General features: G+C 36.1%; 1 protein-coding gene across 1 annotated transcript in view; it reads right to left on the bottom strand.

The window, feature by feature from the left end:
- Nucleotides 1–17,738: 17,738 nt before the first annotated feature.
- The window catches only part of LOC145678505 (uncharacterized), a 393,685-nt gene continuing 384,661 nt past the window's right edge, over nt 17,739–26,762 (bottom strand). The window contains exon 15 of the mRNA XM_081748725.1: nt 17,739–19,335. Within this exon, the coding sequence (XP_081604851.1) occupies nt 18,656–19,335 (680 nt within the window). The 3' untranslated portion in view covers nt 17,739–18,655. The remainder of the gene's footprint in view (nt 19,336–26,762) is intronic.

Below are 26,762 nucleotides of genomic sequence, written 5' to 3'. Positions count from 1 at the left end.
AGTTACGCTTTGGAAATCACAAAACACTTGTGTTCCCACTGTATTTTGAGTGTCTTATTAACAGTTTGCTAGAGACAAAATGTCTGGTATCAACTCCTGTTGATCTCTTGAATAACAAGTACATTGTTCGTTGCAAAAACGAAAATGATTTCAAAATATTTTAGCTTCTGAGATTTTTACAGAAAGTGAGAAATGTTACGAAGGAATAAATGCTGGTTAAAATGCTGGAATCATGTTATTCTTCTTTCCCTTCTTTTCTTCTTCCTGTCTGTTGCGTTCTTCATTATCCCTGTATTATATGTGTTCTTCGCTTCATAATATGGTTTTATTCTGTCTATAGATATATTCTGCTCTCTCTCCCTGAAATTGTTAGGCATTCGAACTCGGTAGAGTTTATTACTTAATTTTGAAATTATTGTGGCTGGCCCGCATACCTGTCGGACCATTGTGATGATTCACCGACCCGTTGAAAGGGATAATAAATTAATATTTTATCTCCATTTTGGAAAGTTTCTTGTTTGTCTCTTGTCAAAATATTTCTTTTGTTGTTCATGAGCACTTAGTAGATTTTGGCGTACTTTTTCTCTTAATTTTACAAGGTGGTCTCTTTCGATTTGTATCTGGGGAACAGTATGTAATTGGCAATCGCCGATTATCCTTAGTTCGTATCCGTACATTAAAAAGAAATTTGATTTCTATGTCCTTAATTGGACGAAACTGTTTAAGCCAAAAGTGATGTGAGGTAAGTTTTGGCCATGTTTCATTATTTTGTTGGACGAAAGATTTTAAGGAATTCTGTACTTTTATTCATGACCTCGACTAATCCTATATCTTGGTGATTAAAAGCAGTGCAGAACTTAAATTCAAAATTATATATTTCTGCTAATTTTTGAAGTTTGTTCGCTCTGTGCACTGGGTGTTTGTACAGATAAAGAAAACGAAAGGCGCCGAATTTTAATATAATTTCTTCCAATAAGAATTGTTCAATTGTATTTGCCGTTATGCTATTAACAGCTCTCGTCACTATATAACGAGTGCTTGTTTCGATGGCAACTAAAATGTATTTTGGTTTCCTTTCTTCATGCGGATAAGGTCCTAAACCGTCAAACATCCATTGCTCTCCTATACTGCCTGGCGGGAGATGCAGTTCTTGTGGCTTTCTCGGGAGTTTGTTTAAGAGTTGACACTTTGTGCAGTTCTTAATTCTAAACGCTAAGTATTGCCTCATGTTTGGCATGTAGTATTTATTGAGGACGGTCTTGTATGTCTTCGAAAACCCAAAATAGGGTGCTAACGGTTCTTCGTGAATAAAATCGAACCAAGTCCTGTCAAACTTTTCGGGATACATAAAGATAGATTAAGCCAAGTTCTATGGTGAAGTAGGTTGCCTCTTAAGCGAAAATACTTAGCGGCTCTCATAGAACTTCTTGTTGGTTCTTTTCCTTCTAAAACTGCTATTATGTCAGCGCACGGGTCATCTTTGCGCTGTTCTTTCCCTAAGTTCTTCAAAGATCCTTGTTGTATTTGAAGAATGGGTTCTAAAGAATTTGAACGGTATGCATGCATATCCTTGGTTGCTTGGTGTGAATCTGTGGCCTCTTGATTATTGTTGACCTCTATGTTATTGCTGTTTTGTTCTAAGCGACTGATAATATCGGCCGGGTGCTTGTTTTTCCTTCAATATGGCAGATGTCAAAATTATAGTCGGCTAAGAAAAGTCTATAGGGTATGTATTTTCCTACTTTGTCTGGTTGCGTGTTTAGAGAAGCAAGACATTTAGCGTCTGTAAACAATTTAAATTTACGATTAAGTAGGAAATATCTGAATTTGCGTAGAACATATATAATAGCGTATAGTTCTTTTTGCCAGACTGAATTATTAGTTTCGACTGTTGTAAGACAACGGTTACAATACAAAACAATTCTTAGTTGATTTTGGGGTTAACCCTTTTAAATTTTCGCCTTTTTAGGCGTTTTTCTCGAGTCTCAGATAATCAGCAACAGCGTCATCCCTATTTATCCTAGGATCATGGTTTATACCTTTTCTCAGAATGGAACAGCTTTTCAAACGGTATCACTTACATGTCCCTATAATATGCCAGAAGAGAATTATTTGAGGGAAAATCGGGATTTTTTTTACCAAAAAGAAACTTCTTTAAAGTTTGGGGCCCCCTGAGGCTATACCGGGTCTGCGCACAAACCTCCAAAAATTTGGAAAAATACTACGTAATGTACTAATTACTTGTGACAAATTCGAATTTCCTGTCTTGAATAGTAAGGGCGGGAAAATTTTTTACCCATGTTGAGAGAGCATCAAAAAAACGCCCAAAATTTCCCTAACATGCACCCTACAAATTTTAAAAAAATTTCTGACACGCCCCTAATAATCGTAAAATTATGGTTCATACGTCGTTTTGTTCAGAATGGAGTAGCCTTTCAGATGGTATCACCCGTATGTCCCTCGGATATCCCTAAGGAGGGAAAAATTTAGGAAAATAGGAATTTTTGCTGAAAAATCCCTTTTTTCCGGTTTGGAGCCCTCTGACGCGACCCTGGGTAAACATAGTGATCCAGAAATCACTTTCAAAAATACTACGTAGTGTACTGATTGCTTGTGCCAAATACCAATCTCGTTTCTTCAACACTAAGGACGGGAAAAATATTTTCCTCTTCTGGGAATATTCCCAGAAGGTCCCAGAATACCCTATATAAATTTCAAAAATTTCTTGACACGTCCCCAATTATCGTAGGATCACGATTCATACACCATTCTCTTCAGAATAGAGCAGAGTTCCAGATTGTATTACCCTCATGTCCCTCGGACGTCCCTAAGGAGAGAAAAATTGAGTAAATAGGGATTTTTGCTGAAAAATCCCTTTTTTCCCGTTTTGGGGGCCCTCTGGTGCGGCCCTGGGTAAACATAGAGATCTGGAAATCACTTTCAAAAATACTACGTAGTGTACTAATTACTTCACACACACTAATTAATTAATGTGCCAAACACCAATTTCCTATCTTCAATACTAAGGACGAGACGGGGAAAATATTTCCCGCTTCTGCGAATATTTCCGAAATTTCCCAAGGATACTATACAAACTTCAAAAATTTCGTGACACGTCCCTAATTATTGTAGGATGATGATACATACGTCGCTCTCTTTAGAATAGAGTAGGCTTTCAGAAAGTACTACTGAAATGTCCCTATCATGTAGCCGAGCGGAGCAAGAATCACGAAAGTGGGATTTTTGGTCAAAAAATATCCCTTTTTTACCTTTTGTTCCTCTGAACCCCCCTTCTATGTTGACGAAGAGATCCGAAAAAATTCTCATAAAACTAATTGGTCCACTGATTGTTCAGGGAAAATGTCAGGATTCTAGGATTAAAGAGAAGCTCACCAAAAAATGTTGAAGTTAGACCTCAGTAAAAAAAGGGAATTTGTAAAATGATGACGTCATACCCCCTATGTTCTGACGCTCGGAAGCGTATAGACCCTTCCAAGGCTTTCTTGAATGTCTCCTCTCTTGGAAAATAAAAAAAACGGAACTAAATAGCATTCTTAGTTCTCTTTTAATCGAATCTTTAAGACACTACAATCTCGGTCGAAAACGACCGAAAAAACTTAAAAGGGTTAACAAGCTAGCAATTCCCCCAATCGCCGGGAATTAGCATTTGTGTAAAATCTTATCTCTAGCTTTTCGTCAAAATGAGAGAGATGGGGAGTTCAAGATGTCCTCTTTCAGCTTCTCAAATAATTCATCGTGTTTTTATTCCATTTAAATTTAGCATTCTTGGTAAGGATCTGTTGAAACGGTTCTACCTTCGCCGTGAAGTCTTTAATATGACTTCTAAGATAAGAGCAAAGACCTACGAAGCTCTTCAGTATTCGTTTAGTAGTCGGTTTCTTAAAATTCTTTCTAAATATAATTTGCTATTTTCGGTGAGATGCTAATATTTCCCCTGATACAAGGAACCCCAACACTGGGAGTTCTTTGTATAGTAAGCGTGTCTTCTTGGGATTGGCTCTAAAGTCATGCTTTCGTAGTTTTTGGAATAAAAGCTCCAAATCTGAAAGTTGTTGTTCCCACGTATATGAACCAATCACGAGGTCATCTGCAAAACTGGTAATGCGTTTTGGTAAACCATTTAGTATCATTCTAATTACAATAGTCAGCGATTGGGAACTTGTAGCATGATCCATCACGCATCTTAGACATTTATAACTTTTGCGTGTATGATTCACCTCAAGTCACGTATTTAGTACTTTTTGGATGGAATAAGATTGAGAAATATCGAGCGTAGAAATTAGTTTTCCCTTTTAAAACCTGCAGAACATCCTCTGTAGACTGAAATGGGATGCTAAATATTTGGTATAACTGTTACATGCTTGAAGACTCAACACAAGCCTGAATTCTGAACTGGTTACTTTTTGATCGCAATTAGTGGCGAAGAGTAATTACTCGTTTGTGTCTCTGTTATGATTTTAGCATCTCAGTTGTATCTGCTTGTCAATTTGGTCCCTTATTCCTAATGGAATAGGTGGGGAACGGTGATGGAATGACGCACTTTTAGTTATGCGTATTTTATGCTCGTATTCCCTAAAATAACCTATATCCTCCGAACTGTATGAAAAACCTTCCTCTATTTGTATAATAAATTGCTTACAGCTATTCTCTGGTATTCCGATAAGTCGGGATTTACATTGAAAAGATCACTAATAAGTTTTAGCGGTCTGTTTTAGTCTTTCCCGTATCTCTTCTTGAGTTCTAAATTGATGTTTTTTCTTTTCGTCTTCTATTTTGAAAGAAAATTCTTTCACGTCTTCCTCGGTATACGCCACTGGTGTGCCTTTATTTAAAGTTATTATGCGCGCCGTAGGGTTTGAGATTAATAATGTGAGGTCGTTTCCTGATATTCTCATGGTCATTGCCTCCAATCCATATCTATCTAATAGTGATTGCAATGGAGTAATAATGTAAAATGCTGCGTCATGATTTTTCTTTGGCATTGAAACCGGGAAGTAGAAGTGAGATTTTGCTGGAGAGTAATTGCTTGACATTTCTTCCGTCTCTTCTTTTTTCCTTAAAAAAAAAAAAGGCTTCCTAGGATTTCTGTATAGCGATATACAATTATGCTGTAGGTCTATTTGAGAAAAAAGTCTAATAAGAATGTCATTTCCAAAAATTGGACTGAAGTCTGCATCTATAATGCGGAAAGAATGTGAAGAGGTAGTGGTGTCAATTTTAAATTTATTTAGAGCTATTTCCTTCAAAGTCAGAACTTTGTTAGCAATGCACTTGATAAGAGTCTGAAATGGTATTAATTTGCAATTTTGGAGGTACGTCTCGTCTAGAACATAGACTAAGACTGGATCCTGTGTCTATTATTACTGGAAGACTGTTTGAATTTACTATAATATTAAGTAATAATTTATTATTTTGTTCCCAATTTGAAGTGTTCTTGGTGGTCGTTGTAGGTCGCCTGAGTGTAAAAATTGTCCTCCGTATCACTAAAAATTTCGGCTATTGCTTGTTCTTTTTGAATGTGATGGTTTTCTAATTGTGGTGGTTTCTGTATGGCCCGCGAGACTTGACTTTGGCCTGCGAGCCCACCTTTGCGTTTCCCTGGTTGGAATTTTTAGGATTATTCCAACACGAAGATGCGCCGTGTTTCTTCGTATAACATATTGGGCATACAGATATTTTATAGCCTTTCACAAAATTATTTTTCCTACCACCGTTATTTCCTTTGGTGCTACTCTTTGCGCCCGCCTTTTCTTGTCCGTTTCTTTGACGATGTTTTCTTCCGTTATTATGCCTGAAGTTAGTCTTCATGGCATTCTGTGCTACCATTAATCAAAGTTCGGCCATTTGATTGGCTAGCTTAGGGAGGTCCGTATGAGGTTATGAGGGCGGGTTTTGACTGGTGGGGGTGAGGATTTGAAACTTCAGGTTGAGTGGAAGTTGACTGTGGAGGGGAAATATTGTGCAATGGAGGTGCAGAAGGTAACGATTGCGAATAACAAGGAGCAGTGGTTGTTGTGCATAGGTTGGCATTAACGAACTAGGATTCGTGTGGTTATTAAATTCATTTAAAGGAAATGTTGTGGGGCGGTTATGTTGGCCGATTAAAGAATTAATTGCCTGTGATAATTCCACATATGCCTGTGTTCCTCTTCTGCATGTTGTCCTGAGCCTTTTCTAATTCATGGAGTCAATCCTGTAACTACTGTACTGTTTGGAATGATTCCAAAGCTATCTTCTGTTAAAAAAAAAAAAAATCTTTGTAATTCTAATTAAAGAAAATGAATCTTCTGTTCCTCCGAGGCTGCTGACATTTGCTGTGTAATGGCACTTAATTTTCTTAAGAAATATAAGTCGACCGGTTCATTTTCGTTCTGCTGTATTTGAAAGATTTCTAATTCTGCCCTATATGTTGGTAAATTTGGACGAGGCAATGAAATCAATTTAGTTTTAAGTTGGTCGTAATCTAGATTGTCAAACTGATTGTGGTTTTGTAATTGTAATACAAAATCGAGGGTTACATTCTGTAAATACATCGGTAGTATTTCTTTCTTCTATTCTGGGGTCCATGCCTGGAGTATAGCTAAATGATCGAATAACATAAAAATCGATCCGGGTCGTCTGTACTGTGACCTGAGTATCTAGTTAGATGGAGAATATTAACAGGTATTCGGGAGCCTGATTCTACCATATTACTACTGTTCTCTCTATACGTATTTTTTTCAGATCTAGTTGTCGGCATAAATCGAATCAATTTACCGTTAAGAGTGTTATGGGACTGCGGATATTATCTTTATATAATCCTGTCTTATCATCACCAACAATAGTACACTGCACATTAAAAAGAGTTTCTAAGTCCGTTTCTGTTAATAAAAATAGCGTCTCGTAGGAAAGTTCTTAAGAAATGTCTGTTGAATAGACGCCGACACATCTACCATGTAAAAGTCTATTTATGTAGGGTAGAGCAATTATCGTACACGGGAGATTGGACTTTACCATCACCTTTCATGAAAGATCTTGAGTACAAAAGTATTACAATAGGTAGTTTTCTCTAATATATAGATAAAGTAAGGAACCCAATGACCAGGCGTCTTAGGACTTTTGTAGGTGAGGTTATTCTCTTTGACCAGGTGTCGTGAGAGGGAATGAGAGTTTGTGTGATTAGGTGTCTCTCGGTGTCCGGGCGTCGTGAGAGAGAAATGGAACCCAATGACCACGCGTCGTAGGGCTTTAAGGAAAGGTATCCAGGGTGTCTACTAAAATTCCAAAATGAAAATTCGTGACTTTTTCGTGACCTTTTCTTTACTAAATCATAAAATTTCCTAATATTTTCAAGAGCAAATTAGGCCGAATTTTCATCCATGCGATTAAAACTTACTTTGCTTGCGTTTGGTAGCGTCTAAAGCCGATCATAGACGTTTTTGGTGGTGAACTTTGACGTTTTATAGAACAAAATTTTCCAATCTGTACTTACATTTAAACAGTTTTAAAAAAAATCGTGACCCAAAAGCTAAATTTCGTGATTTTCAGGACCATTTTCCGATTTCGTGAGAGGGTAAGGTGTTCCCAATGGCGAGGCGCCTTAGGGCTTTGATGGTTTGATCAACCTGGAGAGGTTGATGATTCTTAAGGTGTGCTGCTCTTTTATCCTAAAATGTCTGCTACTTTCGTTGACCTCAGTCTTGCCAACTGTTTGCGATGGTGGGCGACTCCTCTTCGGTACTGTCGTCTGCGCTGTATTTATTTACTGCAAACACGTGTAATAAACATATGGCTACAGCCTGGTATGAAGACATGCGGAACCTTACAATATGTAGAAATGTAGGGTTAGATTGTTCCTACATTGTGAAAACACTAATGGACTTTCCTGAGATAATTCTCCTACCTAATGACGAGTGTAAACAGTGTAGCATTTTGTTTTAACAAGATTGGACAGAGAGCTGAATAGACTTTCATCAATCAACAAGCAAATATCGATTTAAAAATGTATAGTAATATTGTAGAAAGTAGAATATTTGATTCTACTTTCTACGTCCAGCGTATTTTGGGTGGGTGGTCGGTGATGGTTATTACAGTAAAAAGTACATTATTTTGCATTGTTAAGTACCTACCGATTGTTGCCAGTCCAGAACATAGCGGGTCCATAGGTAGTGGATAATGGAACGACTCTGATCTAAGTTACGAATAATTCCCCGAACCAAAATTGCCCATATTAATTAGCAATAATATAATAAAAAATAGTAACAAAAATTTGTAATGACCTTATAAATCATATACTAACTTATTTGAATATTAATAATATAATGCATGTATATATACATTTTAAAGCTAAGAGTTATATTTCGTTCCATTTGTCATATTTTCCTAGTATACTAGAGGGGTAAGAGTGCTGTTACTGGATTCGAATCTCCGAAAGTATCTCATTTTTATTGTCAAACAGAATTAAGAATGTTTTCCCCCGAAACTTGGCACATGCATTATATATAGAAAATAGTATTTTTCAAGATAGCTTATATTCAGGCACCTGCAACCGGTACTGCTTCAGGGTTCTCCAAATTGTAATAATAATAATAATAATAATAATAATAATAATAATAATAATTAAAAAATTGGCGTGAATTTTTCATATTTATCACAAAATCCTTTTCTTTTGTACATTATAAACACATCGCATGGTACCATTTAAAATCTCGTTTCATTCTGAAAAGAATGGCGTATTAACCAAGACACTTGGATGTATGGTACTGTGTTAGGAAACATATATAAGATCCAACATATTTCAGAAAAAAATGTAGACCTTATATCTGGATAACTACATAATGTAGCAAAACCCAAACTATCACTTATTCCGTAAAAAAATATGAAAACTCGACATAGGGTCCGTTCAAAAATTTTGTGGACCCTGATCCAAAAAATCCAATATATTTCATTCAATTAAACGTTTTCTTGTCTGCTTTATATCTGGAGAACTACAGTACATACAGTGTAACCAAATCCAAACTATCGCTTAACTCAGTATGATGTGCTTATTTCGTAAAAAAAAAAAAAAACCACGATTTAGGGGCCGTTCAAAAATTTTGTGACCCTTGATCCAAAAAAAAAAAAAATAATGTTTAATTCAATCAAACATTTTCTTGTACGTCTTATATCTGGAGAACTACATATAGTGTAGCTAAACTCAAATTATCACTTAGCTCAGTATACTGTGCTCACTTGATAATAATAATAATAAGAAACTCGAAAACTCGATTTAGGGACCGTTCACAAATTTTGTGGCCCCTGATCCAAAAACTAATTATTGGCCAAAATCGCCATCTTTTTATCCATTTTTTAGATCATTCCTAAAATTCTTTATATATGAAATTCGGTATTGTCAAGCAGGATTAAGAAATATTTTTCCCTCGTAACTATTCTAAATATTGCAATAAAACATGGTGCAAGGTAGATTATATTCAGGTACCTGTAGCCAGGGTTGCTCCAAAGAGCACCAAATTTCAAAAAAGGGATTTTTTTGGAGGAAAAGTTTACCCCGAATTTTTCTTCCCTCGTACATCTCGCAAACATGGGCATGATACCTTTTGAAAGCATGTTTTATTCTGAAGAGAATGACGTAAAACCCATGATAATCGAACGAATAATACTGAAGTAGTAGATACTTAACTCAAAGTCAACATTTTCCTTTAAAAAAAAACACGAGTCTAAAAGGGTTAATGGGGTACAGGGGGAGGACTTTTGAGAAAATACCGCGTATTTTGTGGTCTAACGTTCCTGAAAAATTCAGCTTGTTACTAATTAGTCCCGACATAAAACCCTTATTGAATGGACTATTAGATGTTATACGTAGTTCTAATCTCTTTGTGCTTAATGAAGAACACCATAAGTTATATAGTTGTTTTTAATGCAGGAATGGTGAACCATTCCGGCAGTAATGCAGATGTATTGTGAATAGTGACAATGAATAAAAATTACCAATTTAAGAACAACATAGCACAATTGGCAATTCAGCGAGCTTCTACCGTGTATTAAGCAGATTGTATAAAAATTGATTACGTTTTATTCGATTTCATTATAAAACAGGAGCAGCCTGTAAAACGCAGGAATGATGATGTCAATGACTAAAAGATTAATTTAGGGTTGATAGTTTAGAGATTTGCGCAATACCTTGTAACTGTAAGTTTAAACCAAGTTAAGGTTAAGGCTCACGATGATTGTGTGTGTTTTAAGTGTATGTTTATCGGATGACAAATAAATTATTGTTTCGAGTTTTAGCCAAGGAAGAATTCCGACACGTTTCCGCTCGAGAACTGTGGAAGTCCTCTCCGTTGGTCTATTGGCTAGCGCATGTGCTTTTACTGTATGTGGTTCTGGGTCCGATTCCCAGTGAGAGAACAATATTTAATTTTACAATTCTTTACTTTCTTTAATCATCTGTCTCCTCTAGCATAAAGAGTATAATCATGGAACGTTAACTAAAGAAATTTCATTTAATTTTTTTCGAGAAATGTGAATCCTTTGTGGGAAAGGTGAAGAAGAAATTTTTCCTTCATTTTTTAAAGATTTATGGGACTGGATAGCTTGCTTTCGGGATTGATTTGTAAAATTTGATTACAGTGCATCTTTCTTTTAGGATCATTATAGAAATCCAGCCCTTTGGTAGAGTTGGAATAAAAGTATTGGTAAAATATCAGCGTAGTGTAAGCGTAAGTATCATTGCTTCAGCACATAATAAATTCAAAACTTTTATTTATGAGGAAAGAAATTTCCCCTGGACTCCCTCTGAATTTTTTTCAGGTTCTAGCTATCAGGCAACAAAGAATTAATTCTACTAATTGTTTTCACACACGATATAATTTTGAAACTTGGGAGTCTAGTTATCTTTGTGTCTGTAGTATATAATAATGCTGATACGATATTCTATTGAACACCTTAATGGCATTTGCCGATTGACTTCAGAGGACTGAGTTTAGCCTGTAGTTAAAACATATCAGATGTACGGTCTTGCTTAATAAAACCTGCCCCTCCCTCTCCTCTATCTGAAAAGTCCTGTATTGTTATTCACATATGAAATACACAGACAAAGGCATTTGTCTTTAACCAGTTGTATATTTATTTCAACTCTTTAGTATTAAATGTGATACATATGGTTGCAAAAGTTTTTTGTTTCTTTGTTTGGTTAATACAGAACTTAGATACATAACATTGGCACTCATCTTCTTGAAGAATGAGAGTGCTGGACTAAGATTAATAGTAGTTCATGCGGGATCTGAAATAGGATTTAGAGCCGGGGCAGACCTAATCTAAAGATTATCACCAGGAGATGAATAATCATAACAAGTGACTGCAAGAACGATTGATTACTAATCTCCCGCCTGGTGCCATTATGGTTTTCGATAATGTATCGTATCATACCATTCAAGAAGATAAATTTCCTTTGTCCAGTTCGCGGAAAGAAGAAATTCAGCGGTGGGTCCGAAGCAATGGCATTACATTTGATGACCAAATTATAAAAGAACTCTTAGTACTACGAATTTTGAAAGAAAACAGATTTACTGTTCCCAGCCTTCCCCCAATCTCTCCCACCCCAATAGAATTAATTTGGAATTTGGTAAAACAGAAGATTGCAACTGCGAACATGTCTAAAATTCCCAGAAGCTGAAAGAGCTTACTCGAAAAGCAATCAACGAAAAAACTGCAAATGATTGATCGAAGGTATATAAATTTGTGAAAAATCGAGATGACTATTGGCGCAGACATGGACTAATGGAGGAAGAAATCGAAAGCATTATAGTTAATATTGGTCTTTTAGTACTGACGAAGAGAGTAATATGGAATGCCATTCTTCGGAAAGCGGCAACAGTGAAACCGAGACGGCCAGTGAAGAGAGAAGTGATAACAGATACGGCAGAAGGAGGACTATCAGGTGTGCAGTGTCTTTCGGCTTAGATATGCGCATTTGTAGTTACTTTATCATGTTGCTCTTTTTTCTTTCTCCAGACGTGTGTACTATTTCTTACTAACTTGTAATACAATTATGTAGTTACAAGGAAAGTAAATAGGCTCGAACGAGTGAATACGCACAAAAAGGAAAGCAAATGTAATGTAAGCATCCCGGAAGCAAACACTGATGTCCGTTTTTCTGCAAGATGATGTAAACGTCCGCAAGAGCAGGGCAAAGTAGAGCCCTTGACGTAACTACAGGGCGTCTTACCCCGGGCGTTTTTTTTTTTTTTTTTGTGCGGAAAAGGGTTGGGTGAATGGAAAAATTGGCGAGCACGTATCCCATTATGTTTAGCGGCAAACATTTTGAATGAAAGAGTTGTGTCCTAGAGTCCCAGACTGGAACCAACGAAATTTTCAAATGATAAGGGAGTCACGTAGTACATCGTTGGAACGGCATTGTAAAAAGAAACATGAAGCAAGTTCTGACTCTCTATGCTCACCCTGTAAAAAATGGTAGGAAATCAAAATGTCAACACAGTTGTCATGAAAGAGTCTGTGACCACCATTTTGCATAAGGTGCGCATACAGACTCGGGACTTATTGCAGCCTGTTTCTTTTCGCGATACCTTTCAAACGATATAGTACTAGAACCCCACTACTGTTAAAAAAAATGTAAGGTGGACCCTGTCTGGGACCCCGAGAGACACCTTTTTCATTCAAACTGTATTCCCCCCAAAAATAATGGGATACGTGCGCGCCGATTTTTCCATCCACCCAACCGTTTCTGCAAAAATGGCCGGGGGTCAAACTTTATAGACGCCTTGTAGTTATGGCACGTGCTCTACTTTGCTCTGCTCTTGGGACGTTTGCACCATCTTGCAGAAAAACGGACATCATTGTTTGCTTCCGGGGTGCTAGCATTACATATGCTTTCATTTTTGTGCGTATTCACCTGTTCAAGCCCAAGTACTTTCCTTGTTAGATGGTGCAGCTTAAAGGAACCATAATCATACTTCTTTGATTGCTCATAGCGTTGCTCTCGAGACAAGATGAGAATTAAGGTTTTCTCGTCTCGTGTCGTAAATTTTTGTAGAAGTCTTGTCTCGAATCAAAATTTTCTTATCTCGTTTTGTAAACTTATGTACAAAATGTTTCCTGATTTTCATCTTAGTTTCATGTAGAAGTTATAAGAAATCTTCCAGTTTACGACAAGTCCACGAAGGATTGATATAACATCATTTAAACCATATTTACTATTGAAGTAAATTGTGTAATAACCTGTGTATCTTTAAACAGTAATAAATGCTCCTGTGTTCATACTATCACTTTATCAAATTATATAAGTACTTAATTATTAAACATCTAATACTAAATAGTGTTTGAAACATTTGGGTGAACTAGTCATGCCATTAAGACTTGAGAATCTCGCCTCTTCTCGATTCTTGCCTCACTTAATATTTACAAACAAAAAAAAGAGTGTACAGGGGGTAAGAATACCCCATATTTTTGAAAACGGGCATCGTATGTCTACCAAAAGTTCTAGTTTTTGTTCTGAGTACAACACAATTTGTTTTATCCGATGATTTCTTGCCCCGAGCTTAACTTGAATTTCTTTCTATGCATATTTTATAGACTTAAAAATACTAGAAACAGTCACCAGAAAATAATGAGTACACGTCCTACACATCCTCTCGTCAATAACTTCGGAACGAGTCGAATCAACCAATTTTATTTTTTTCTTTACCATAGAGAGCATTTGATCCTTTGTACAATACTGAGATTAGTTTATTCGCAAGTAAATCTGAAGCGTGTATGTACCATTTTCTTTTCTTTTCTTTTTTTTCACGGATAACGTAAAATGTTCTGGAAATAACTTCAATAACTTTTGAAGCTGTGTTTGTCTTAGCTTGAGCATATGCGTGAAGTGGTTTATTACGAACAGAGCAAACAGAACTGTGATAGATAAATTACAAGTAATCCGGTTAGAAACGCCGCTGCTTGCATTTTAGTTACAAAACTGGCCTCACGCACTCGTTTACTGGTCGGGTAATAACTGTGGGTGAACATTTGGTCACATGTTAGTCCAAATATCACTTCTCATATTGAGGTTGTTACGTAATAGTTATAATAGTTTTTATGACTAGCAAAAGGTGCCAAATGCGGAAAATAATTATACATTGCCTGAAATTAATAGTACTGTTGAAAAAATACTACCTATGACTATGTCCTTTAAGCTAGAGGAGATGGACTGTTGATGAAAATGAATATGAAAAATGATGGAATGAGAATGTGGGAGGGAACGTGAAAACCTCGGGAAAATTCATGGACACGATGTTATATACCACACCAGGGACCTCTCATACCAGAAGTGAGCGTTCTACCACTAAGCCATCGTGAACGCTTCTCCCAATATGATAAAGTATACTGAAAGTGATCGATTAACATCTTGTGGAAGGAGACAGTACTCACTTATGTTACAAATGGAAATGATACTACTACGTTAATGTAAAATGGGAATAGCAACCTAATTTTGGAGATTGCAGTTTAATAAAAATAACTCAAAAGCAACGAAAGCGTTGTCGTATCTAACAGTGGAACGATGCGTGAAAGTATTTCGAGAAGATAGGATATTTTAGATGACATCAAACTTACAACCACATATTTTAGCTCCGTTCTTTTCTGCTAGAGATGGACCGGGAATGGACTACGCGACAGCGGAAGTAAGCGTATGTCACAATACCGTACTCCACACACTACAAGATGCAAAAATGCCTGGGCTCGCTCGTATGAACCACCCTTAGACCAGCAATTCCATGAGCATGGAGTACTAAGGTTTATTTTCAGATAGTTTTCGTCTGTTTGATGGCAGTGTTTCCAACCAAAACAATCAATTCCCGATTTTAAGTGAAAAATTCGGAAAATTTCCCCTTTCCCCTCTATTATTACCCTCTTGCTGGCTACATTGGAACAAACGTACCACTACCTGAAAGCTTCTTCTTTGCCCTACAGAACGCAACATAAAAATTTTCAATAGGATAATTAGAGAAGCTGTGGCCCCGGCATACTGTTGATTTTTGTTTCTGAGGCGTAAAAAGTGTCAAAATTTCATGTGTATGATGACAGAGAATTTTTTTCTTTCCCTCTTTGAATGGAAGCCAGCGACTTCAGGATTTCACTGTACCTTGTCAACACCAAATATTTTTTTTAGGTGACTTGAACCCATATAGCAGTAGTGGTGCTAGATACAAAAAATTTTGAAATTTGGTTAGGGAATTTTTTGCAAATTTTTCACCCCTACATTTCTCTCAATAATTTCCCACCCATTGGCAACATTGAAATGCAACTTACACCAAAAAATAGCCATATTCATTCTCTAAAAAAACAAGGCCTCAACCATATCAATTGAATGAATGGTTTCTGAGTAATAAGTCACTAAATGAAAATGTAGGAAAACGCCAAAAATGACCTGGGTCCGAAAGAAATAATCTCCCAATTTTGCTCGTATAGGTACAAAAGAAACAAACGATTTGTAAGTTACGAGGGCTTTGACTCAAGTTCTGTCGATTATTTCAATAATCTGCAACATAAATCAATAATATTTGCCGAAAAAAAAAAAACAGCCATTTGAAAAGAAAAAACAAAAGGAACGATGTTTTTTATTGAAAAAAAAAAACTTCACAGAAAAAAAAACGTTTTTTTACATTACTATTTTTAACTTATCAAACAACTGGACTGATCTTTTTGAGGCAAAATCAGCCAAAACCGCTTGATTATTTAAAAGAGCTGAGTCTCCTCTTACCTTCCGGTCTGCAGGCTCACACTTCATCTCATTGACAATTGTCACCTTGTCCTCACTGGATACTTTATTTGAGAATAAACTCAAACTAACTAGTTCATCCGAAAGGTACCGAAGAGGAGGTTTCAAAGCATTTTTCGCAACCTTACTTAATTCAGGATCAATTCATGGTATTTTGTCATGTCATTCCACAGGGAAAGATCTGACCAAGGAGCATTTGTAGCCACAGGTGTTTCAATCCAATATTTGAAATACACAAGAGCTCCAAATTCCACAAAGCGTTCTAACTGAGATTTTTCCTTTTATGTGGTTTTAAAACCATCATCATCACATATTTTGATAGCGTATAACAGCTTCGCCATCCAACGCGCGTGGTGTACTGCACCTGGAGCTCTCCAATGAACTTTGACTTGAGTATGGCCCAGAGCAAGTAAAGAGAGCTCTATTAATTCCAGATAAGTCACTCTGGGTTGGTTCTTGCTTCCTAAGACAACTAACACACTGATTGCAGAAAGTTTAATAATTCTTTTTCAACTTTGTGTTCCAGCAAAACACAAGCTCCATTTTTCAATCCTATGTTAACTGATGTAGTGTCAAAACACATGCCTACTTGTTACGCAAACCCCGAAACAGATTCTTTTATTCCTTCAAACACAGTTTTTCTTGCTGCTTTCCTTCTGCGTTGAATAGTGCTTCGTGATAATGCCAATAAGTTGGGGTCATGACCTAGTGCTGGTGCAATAGGGACCATTAATCTTAAGGCGTCCCTATCGGAAACTTTATTGCGATCTAATGCACTAGCGACATGTGTAGAAAATAAAGATTTCATCAAGATTTCTTTGCAATTGTCTCAGACTGCAAATCTGTACGTGATTCCCTAGTGGCCTATACGTACTATACAGCTTTTCTTCTAATTTATCTTTGACCGGATCAGAATTTTCTGATAAATCGTCTTCTGAATTTGAAATTGTCACAGCTGGGGATGCCAGGGACGAGAAACTTTGATCTGTACCTTTTTCAAGTCTTTTTTGTTCTTTAAATCTTCTTTCAAGAACTCTTGCTTGTTTCTGATTGTATTTCTTGTCTTCTGATGAAATAAACACATTTCTTTCAGTCCTTTGATCAATTACAAACTTCCTGTCTTCATCTATTTTGCACATAGTAAGTGCTTCATTGTGAGCAATGTCAAACATCTTATCAAGCTGCTCTTGAAATGATGTTTCACGTTTCTTTTGGGCATCAGACATTCTTCCTTTATTTTCTTTCAACAACAGCCATTCATTGTGCACTTTTTCAAGCTTATCAACACAATATTTTGTAAGTCTAGTAGGTATAGCGGCCTTTTACCACAATGAAATTAATTCGTTTATAGTGCTGTGACTTGCATTTCTCAGATTTTTTTTTCATGTAGAAAAAAATGGAATCTGAGAAAAACTTGCCTTAAAGTTGGTAACTTATTAAATCTAGATATTGGTTCTACGTCTCTGATGCCTATCAAAAATACACTGTCCGCTTGACCTGTTGAAGCTAATGGCAAAGCCATATTTTCACACACAGTCCATATTCCACAACAATCACATGTAACACAACAGTCCTCACGACCAAATATTGACAGTTCTATTTTTTTTTCCTTCTTTATACAGTTTTCTTGATATTTATGTCAGAAAACCAGCATCTGGGAAAAGAAATACATAATTAGAAATTTATATTTAAAAAATGAGCAAAATAATGCAATTTTTCAAATTTGTAAGACGTTGAGCACTGCCTTCTAGTCCACCTAGGACACTGAAATTTTGGCAATTGACTATTATTAGCTGCAGTAAAAAAATGAGATGGTGCCCAAGGGTGTGGGATAAATTTGAATATTTTGGGCCATTCTACTGCACTTACATTTGAACAACCAATGCAATTTGTAAAAAAACTTATATTACTTTCAATTAATAAAAACCATGTAAGGAAAAAATAATTCCAACAATGAACTCCCTAACATTATCACCAGTGTTATTTATTCCGATCTAATACAGGGTCATAGCATATTAAAAATGAATGCTTGTCCGTTTTCACTTTTCTACAAAAAGCGCGCAGTTTGTCCTTCATTGCACTATATTTGTATATATATTTATATAATCTCTTATTTTCTTGTTAATTTTATTTGATTGTGAAAAGGTCAGTTCAATTCACACAAGAATACATGAGGTACATATCTATATATATATATTTAAAAATTTCGAATCAGGAGTGATTTGCTTGAATTTCTTAAATTTGTTCAATCTTTGGGAACAACTATGAAACAGAAATTCATAAATTACAAATACACGCAAATATGACTTACCATTAACAAGAAGTTTGAAGAAACAAAAAGACACTTACTACGTAAGCGTTTACAAAAGGATTAAACAGAAAAAAAGAAGTCATCGATATTCATAAGGTGGAACCATAACAAATTCATAGAGATAATAAGTTTTGAGACAATTACACCTTTCTTTAAGAGACACATAAATAAGAATTGAACAAAGCAACTTTCTAATGTTCCCACCACAATTGCACTGCAGTTTTACCTCTCGTTCGTAGAGGCGGTAGCTTCAAGCTATTCACCATTTCGTTTACGTTGTTTTTCTGTTCTTTTCAAAAATTATACTATCCACACAAGTCCACCGCGGTTTAAATCACAAACTGGTACGTTCCAATTATAATAAATCTGATAAAGAATTCATTCGTCACCTTTTTCTACAAACTGAACATTTCACTAGCATTCGACACACACACACATGTATCCAATACATACACTGCTTTACACGATCTTGTAAATATACATTACCCATAGATACAGTATATGGATTTTTGTACATTATTGAAGCTACTAATATGAAAAGTGTTCGATATATTATATCTGCATGTACTTTAATGAGGTCTGCCTTTTTTATGCCTTCTTCCCTCCGAAAATCTTTGATGTGGTAGTCCCCCAGTTTCAGGAGGCATATTTGGACTTGCACTTTGCCGTGGTGTAATAGGTGTAGGAAGAAGTGGTCCTTTTCGAGGTGGTAGCATACCAACCGGGGGTGGTGGATCATCGGGTGGCAATGGAGGTGTACCAAGACCAGCAGGTGGTGGAGGCACTGCTGTTCTGACTGGAAGAGGGATATTCGCAACACTGGGAACCACTGTTTGATTTTGAATCACTGCTGTTCCTGAAACAGTTGGTGCATAATGCACTGAAGACATGTTTGGTGCAACTGTCTGATACGCGCCATGCTGATACAACACTCCATTTGCTGATGGTGTGAACTGAGAATATTCTTGAGAATACACAGCGTTCGACTGCTGTGGAGATGCAGTCGGTACAGAAGTCTGCAGTACTTGTGAATTATTTGGTTGCATTAAGTGAGATGACGGTGGTCCGGAAGCTTGCATCACTTGCTGAATTTGTGGGGACTGAATGACCTGTGGAGCAGGCGAAGCTTGCATTACAGCTGGTGATCCTGGGAGGGCTGGTGTCCCTGTAGCTTGTGCTTGTTGTAGTACAGGAGTGCTTGGCATCTGTGATTGGACTACTACAGTTGACGACGTAGAAGCAGGCATCACTACGAAAAAAATAATAATATAACATAAGAAGGGTATCATTTTACTACGTAAATTTTACTAATATCATTTGTTCATGTCAAGAAACACATCTGCGATCGTTTTACTCTCCTTTATTGTTTACTTTACACTGCGTGCTGCTGACAGCAGAATTCTTGGTCAAAGTTTAAAATAAAGAGAGGAATAGTATTTCAAGCGAGCAGATAAAACTAACAAACAGACTGAATAATATCGTTCATCCCAGATACGCTGATAGATCAAAACAAAATTTCTCGACACCACGCTGAAGCACGTGGTCTGATAAACGTGAATTTTGTTGTTCTTTCCACCGTCAACCCTATACGCAGTGGCACAGCATGTATATAAATATATCTAGAGAATTAATTATAACTTTCATAATAGCTCTACATATTTTAAAACACTATTACTGAGATAGGTGACACATTTTTTAGTATTATACTAAATTTAAATTAATAGTTGCCTTTTGTTTAAGTGGACGCTATGGAAGATGGAACTGCGAGCGACAACAGGGTTGGAATTGAATGGACACTTACTGTAGTCATGCAATAATTTCATTTTAACATACAATCAAAGAGTACATACAATTTGTATACGACAAGGATCACAGTGCTAAATGGTAATGATGGAATTTGAAATGTAAGAAAAACATGTCTCATCCGGTCCTCTTTTAGACACATGTTCTTACATTAAAATAGAAGATAGAATTCCAATTGGATTTGTTTGATTGACAACCTCTCCCGACTCTTAAAATGATCATGGAAATTTAAATGATAGATCACCAATAAGTTCTTATTCCTAGAATTTTGAAAATACGACTCAAACAGCTAGCACATAAATGATAACCAATATTGTTTTAAAGACAAAAATTTGAAATAGTAATTGTTAGTAGAGATGTTTGATAGAGCTTAAAATGAGCAGCAATATCTTTTTAACATGGTTGCTCCCATGTCCGACCTTAGTCGGATTTGGATTGAATTGTATAGCCTATCATTTCAGACTAAAGTCACATTATACTAGATCATCATCTGGCGGTATGTACAAAATTTGTTTTCTGATTTGTAATATACAAGTAAAACCAATTTCTGTTGTGGGAGGTTTTAATTAGGGCACAGGCACTTAAATACCTTTTTACCTGCCGGAAGTGAACGCGTTAATATCAGGTGCAAATGAATTGGGGTAAAAATTTAGATATCACACAATACTGCATCTTGAAAAGTCACTTCTGCAATGGCAAAAAGGTGGGAAGAAGGGGAATTTGTTTTGACTGCCTATCAGCTTATCTGGAATGAATAGTACAGTTTATAACATGTGAAAATAACCTTATAATAATTTGACATTAGAAGCAAGTAATTTGAATTAGTTTTATACTCTGATAATACTGCATATATTAATAGATATCTGACTCTTTGATATCTGATAGGTATCTGTCTTTTTTGTGGTTCATTTTATCTCTCTCATATTGGAAAGGGTCGGGCATGGATAAACTTTCATCATACATAAAACAAACCTAGTTACACGTTACTTGGAGTTCAACGTTTTTTTTTTTTTTTTTTTTTTTTCAGCCTAACACACAACTCAGCACCACGGAATATCAACTAAATATAGGCCTACCTTTGTCACAATCATACGTCGAAATAGAAATTTTAGTTAGGATGCAAAGAAAGCTATGCATTCCTTACCCATTGCGTAGACTGAATTGGTGTGTGCTCTAGAACTACATGGCACATGCGTAAACCGGGAACTTTACTGTTTGACTGATCTAAACCGTAGCAAAACATTTAAAAAATATACATTTGACTTTTAAAAAGAAAGTGTTTAAAAAGTCACATATAAAGTTAATAGCCTTTAAAGACTAATACACATAAATAGTAGAGATAATGTAGAATCAATCACATACAAACGTAACATCACTAAATTCACTTGTTTTTTAATTAAAGTGGGCACACACAATCAAGAAACTAAAAAGGAAACAAGTTTTTTCACGAATGTATTAACTAGGAATGAATGAGTGGAGGAACTTGCAGATTCATTATTTGTAGACTTTATGGTAACTCGGCAGCATTTATTATTATTACGACTAACATCGTTAAATATTCAACCCTTGCTTGAAAATAAAAAGCTTCCATGTATTTCCGGTCTTCCCGTAACTTCTTAGTTTGATGTAAGAATTACAGTGCTTCACTAGTAAACCTGACTTCATGTTTGCCATACAAAGGACACCCAACTTTTCTTATGGAAAAAAGCTTTCATTAAATTTCTTAAATGTGTGATATTTCGATTCTTCACATCTTTCTGAACATGAGTCCTAATGGGCACAACAACCGAGAAGCCCTTATTAAGACCTTAAGTAGAGTTTCCTACTAAGCAATCTTCGTAACTTCAATATAGTCGTTTCTAACTAAATGTCACTTTCATTTGACAAATAAAAATATTGACGTTTCAGATGGTTAAATAGTAAGTAGTTCGACAATTAAATTCTTAGATGACTGATAACCCAATGATGGACTTTTAATACACTTGTGTCCACAAGTTAAGGCACATAATGGAAATGTGATACACGAATGAAAACAGGGGATCGATGGCGATCTTAAGCCCTTTATTTAAGGTCCTAATAAGGGCTTTCCGGTTGTTGTCCCCGTTATGACTTATATTCAGTAAGATGAGGAGAATCGAAATATCGCACATTTAAGAAATTTAACAGAAGCCGTTTTTTCATAAGAATTTTTTTTTTTTTTGTTTTCATGAAAACTGTGCGAATATTATGTTTTCTTAGACCTTAAATATCACAGGAAAGTTCAAAATTACATTTCAAGTTATCGTTTGATACTATTCGGTACTAAAAACATTTCTTTTTAAATTACAGATATAATTTGTGAATACTATTTTTTTTTTTTTTTTTATCTTGATACATTTTTTCTTTTGAGTGTTGTGATAAGTGTAAGATCATACATGGAAAGAGAAAAATCTTAAAACCCTTTCGTTTTACAACTTCTACGTAATGTCCACCAAATAAAGATAGATAAATTTTTAAGTGCAACATGTAGACACTCCCCCCCCCCCCCGCAACGATTGCGCTGGAATAAGCTTTGGCAACTATATATCACCATGTAATATCACAGCTACTAACTTGACGGTAAGGGACAACAAGTTACTTTACAAGCACGCGGAAGTACACTCTAATGACATTATCTGTTTCAAATTTGGTGATAGCCTGGCGCACAATTTAACTTGCTCTGGTTTGCCTTGGTCACTGCTTCAGAATCGTGAGCGACAACGTGTTCGCTATCACAGTTCCAACTTAGAGATGTCTGAGTTATAGTGAAGGAACATGCACCAGTCGATAATGAAATTAGTCAGTGAGTTGCGGACAAAAGCATATAGAATAGCTATCATATTAACAATTTGCGGACAAACTGTTTTTCTCAGCAGATAGTTTTCGTATCTGTGTGTGTTTCCAAAGTTCGTAGAAAATACTTGCTCAATTGCTTTTATTTTAAACATGTCTGACAACTACAAAGCTTGCTATAAAAATGTAAAGCAAAGAGAAGGCTACATCCTTGATCCCTCTTCTGGACAATAGTTCCACGATGGCAGAACCCGTTACTTGTCCGGAGTGTGTTAAAATGCAAACTAGTTTTCAATATTGTTTTCACGGTATCTAGATAGCTGTGATTACTTTAAGAAAAATAGGAAATCGCAAAAGAGTTAGGCATTACTAAGCTCTGTGTAACGACTTCACCTCAAATTTGAAGAGGCTAATGCAATGACTCATTCATTAACTGCACAATAGCCAGTCACAGGCAACTTGCACACATGAAGGTAAACTTATCGCATGATTGGCAAAATTGAAAGATACTATGAAGATACCAATAATACAAGTAAATGAGTGACAATCCAACATGATTTTGTATTTGTAATTCAAATTCTATATATTAGGTAAAATCATTGGACGTGTCTTTAAATCTTACAGATCTGGAAGAAACTGCTAATATAGGTCATACAACTATAACTTTTTTCTGATAAATAAAATATACTACTTCTAAGCTATTCCAACTTTTTTCCAACTTTTGCTAGGTACTGTAACTAATTCTATGTCTTAACGAACCTGATATCTCATCGAAGGAGCAAATGCCATTCGATTCTATTCTGTGTTTAACCAACCTAATTAGAACTAACCTACCTACTTCTTGAAATTCAAGTTTTACGGTGTTAAAAGTCATGTTCGGTCAATCTTGGCCAGTAACAGCTGTCTAATGATATATGACAGCTGGAAGGGGATTGTATGCAAATAAAGTACTATTGAGCGATTCTACTAACTCACATGCATTAAGCATTAGGAAGGTAACAATTCCTACGATGGAAATGAATTTAAAGAAGAAAAAAAAGTCGCAGAACGTATCTAACATGACTTGGCAATGGTTTTAGGTATAGGCACACTGAGCTGTCGAATCATTGCAATTTGTGGTGTTCGCCATTTTCAGGTTGATGATAAATCAGTTTCTAATAACGGAAGCGGAAAAGTAATTTTCACAGAACATCTCTGCAACTGGCAACCCTATGACCATCAAATAAAAGAAAGATGTATGGGGGATAGATGCCTACATGATATAATACGAAAAATAACGAAAATCTATAAAAACAACATTACTACATTAAGTCAAGATTTCTACATGATATGACAAATAATGAAAAATCACAAAAACAATATTTCTACATTAAGCAATCAAATCTAAGTAATGTCTACATAGTATGCAACATTTCACTCAGTTAGTTGAAACTGATCTCCGTCCTCTTGCACGCAAATAGTAATGCGACGTCTTAAGTTACAAATCGAGCCAAATTTAAAAAAAGTGCAAGGGTTTTGCAATGTCTAATAAGGGGATACTCATACATGCGTTTTCACTTTCGAAGGACATACCATCTGCTCAAAACCGCAGAAGCAACCAGCTCCACAACACACTCGAGACACTGAGACACCAATGCGTAAGTACGGCAAGATGTGAGCAAAGAGAATCCCCTAACGTAACGTGAAATAGCAGCACGTGTCCGACGGTCACCAACTGTTGATCAGATCATCCGACAGGAGTCAGGTCTGAGAACGACGCACAACGCTGGTCCGTGCTATAAAACCAACGCACATGCAACGGAGAGATATGCAAACGTCTGTATGAGCGCTACCTAGTGGGTGACAAATAGCGTTAGTTCATCATCCTGAATGAGGTGTGGGTCCATTTGACCAGGTCAAAGCAGGTGTGTGCGATTTGCTATCGTTTTATCGATGAAAGAAAGCACAGTGGATTCACATTTGAAAAAAAAAAAAATCTCCACAAGGTTTATAGTAGTGACGAGTTCCTGTACCAAGGAAAACTTCCTACACACAAAGTGGCATCTAATATCAAAGTAATGTTGTTTACTATATTCAGCACGTTTTAGATTCCATATACTGCCAACATGTCCTTGCTTTGTATGGCAATGAGACTGCAAATGTAATCCACCGAAACAAAGAGCAGTCACACTGCCAAACAAACGGTGGTCTAAATGCCTCGAATGGAACATGAGTCTGGTAAGATTATCATTTAGACACATCCCTAATAAATCGCCATAGGCATCATCCATGAACTGTGCGCCTTTGGTCTATTAAACGGAACATTACAAAACGTCGAGTCACAACATTTGAGAGACTCTGGAAAGTGTGCAAGAACACGGGCTAAACTAGATTAGACTGTATTGACAGAAGCATCCTTTAATGGAAGCTCTGATGTGCAACTGTTCATCGTTAGCTACTGAATATGGTCAGTGATGGAAAAGAAGTTTTACAGTCTGGGGCAGGCGGATCCAATTCATTACGATACGGATGAAACAACCTTCTATATGAGAAGTTGTTTCATCCTCCTGTGACCGAATATCACTCTTATGGTCACGAACAGAAATTTCTATACATGTTAATAGACCGCTAGTCACAGTTTTATAGAAGGAAAAAGATCCGACAATGCATCCTCTTGATATTTCATGCCACCAACGAACAATTAACAAAGAATAGAAGGCTACATTTAAAAAGTATGTCAACATAGTGTCATAAACCACTGTAATTATTACACAATATGTAATGTCATAATTACTCACAATTAGATAACCGCTTTTGCTATTGCTTTTCATATTATCTTCTACAGAGATTTCATACGTATTATGATATTCTTTAGTGCTGCCAATCGCAAAGACAGTAAACTGAAGTCTGTATATTACTTTGCGGTTATGTCATTTAATTTATTACCAGCTCAAACTTCGCAAACCCCAAAAATTGCTTCGTTTGATAATTAACGAGTCTTATTCCTAAAGTCAAAACAAATATGATTACATTATCTCATTTCAGATGTATTCTCAGTAGACAAAACTAAAGGAGACTGTTAAAAAAGGCATACGTTTCAGTACAAACAATAAAAGTGATGCTGATGATACTCAAGAACTAGACGAATACTTTCTCTTTAAGTGTTACTGTTTGTGTAATAAATAGTGTTTTATGTAGAGTTTCAGTGTTGTGTAGTACGATCAATAGTGCTTGGTTTTGGGTTTATGCATGAAAAATAGAAAGTAGTTGCAAATCTTTCCAGTAATTAGGTGAAAATCCAAAACAAAATGAGAAATTAGTGAACATATTAAACGAAGATGTGTAAAAAACACAGCAAATGAAAGTAAAAAGTATGTAAATGGTGAAGGTGAACAAATGAATTAATAACAGTAAGTGAAAAAAACAGAAAAAGAAAGAAAAACTACGGGTAAAATATAGTGAATTATCTGAAAGTAAAACGTGATTAATGCAAATAAGTTTTTAAAGCAGTTTAGCTAACGAGAAACAGGCGAAGAACCAAAAAAGGAAGCAAGGTTTAAAAAGTAAAAATAATTTAAAGAAGAGAAAATGGGAACGTTTCAATATATAAGATAGCGTGTGCAGCAGTGCCTAGTCCCCAGCTAAAAGATATTAAATCAAAAAGAGAGACAGCAGAAAGAGAAGCGACTGCCATATAATGCTGAAGATACAGGCGACGGCAGAGGGAAGTAGAAGCTTTAAAAAATACGTACTGAGACTTTACATGCTTTCACTCTCCTTTTTAAGAGCTGTTATCCCTCTAATGTGCGATGTTAGGCATATGATTTCACTGCAATCCCTATTCAATGGATGAGTCAAGTAATTGCGTCACTTCCGCTGTGAACCTTCGCGCAAGATTCCAAGCAATATGTCTAGTAGGTAAAGGCTGGTACGTGTGTCATTTTGTTTCATGTAAACTGTGATCCTTCCTTTCCTTGTCTTTCATCCACTTGCTCTTCAGTTTCTCTTTTGAAAAATTAAACGAAACTTTTAATCTCTCTAACATTATAATACTAGTTGAAATCCCTGTTCTTCGCACGGGGA

Source organism: Thermobia domestica, chromosome 2 (genome assembly GCF_964235325.1).
Source record: "Thermobia domestica chromosome 2, izTheDome1.hap1.1, whole genome shotgun sequence".
NCBI lineage: Eukaryota > Metazoa > Arthropoda > Insecta > Zygentoma > Lepismatidae > Thermobia > Thermobia domestica.
This window is presented reverse-complemented; position numbering and strand designations above follow the sequence as displayed.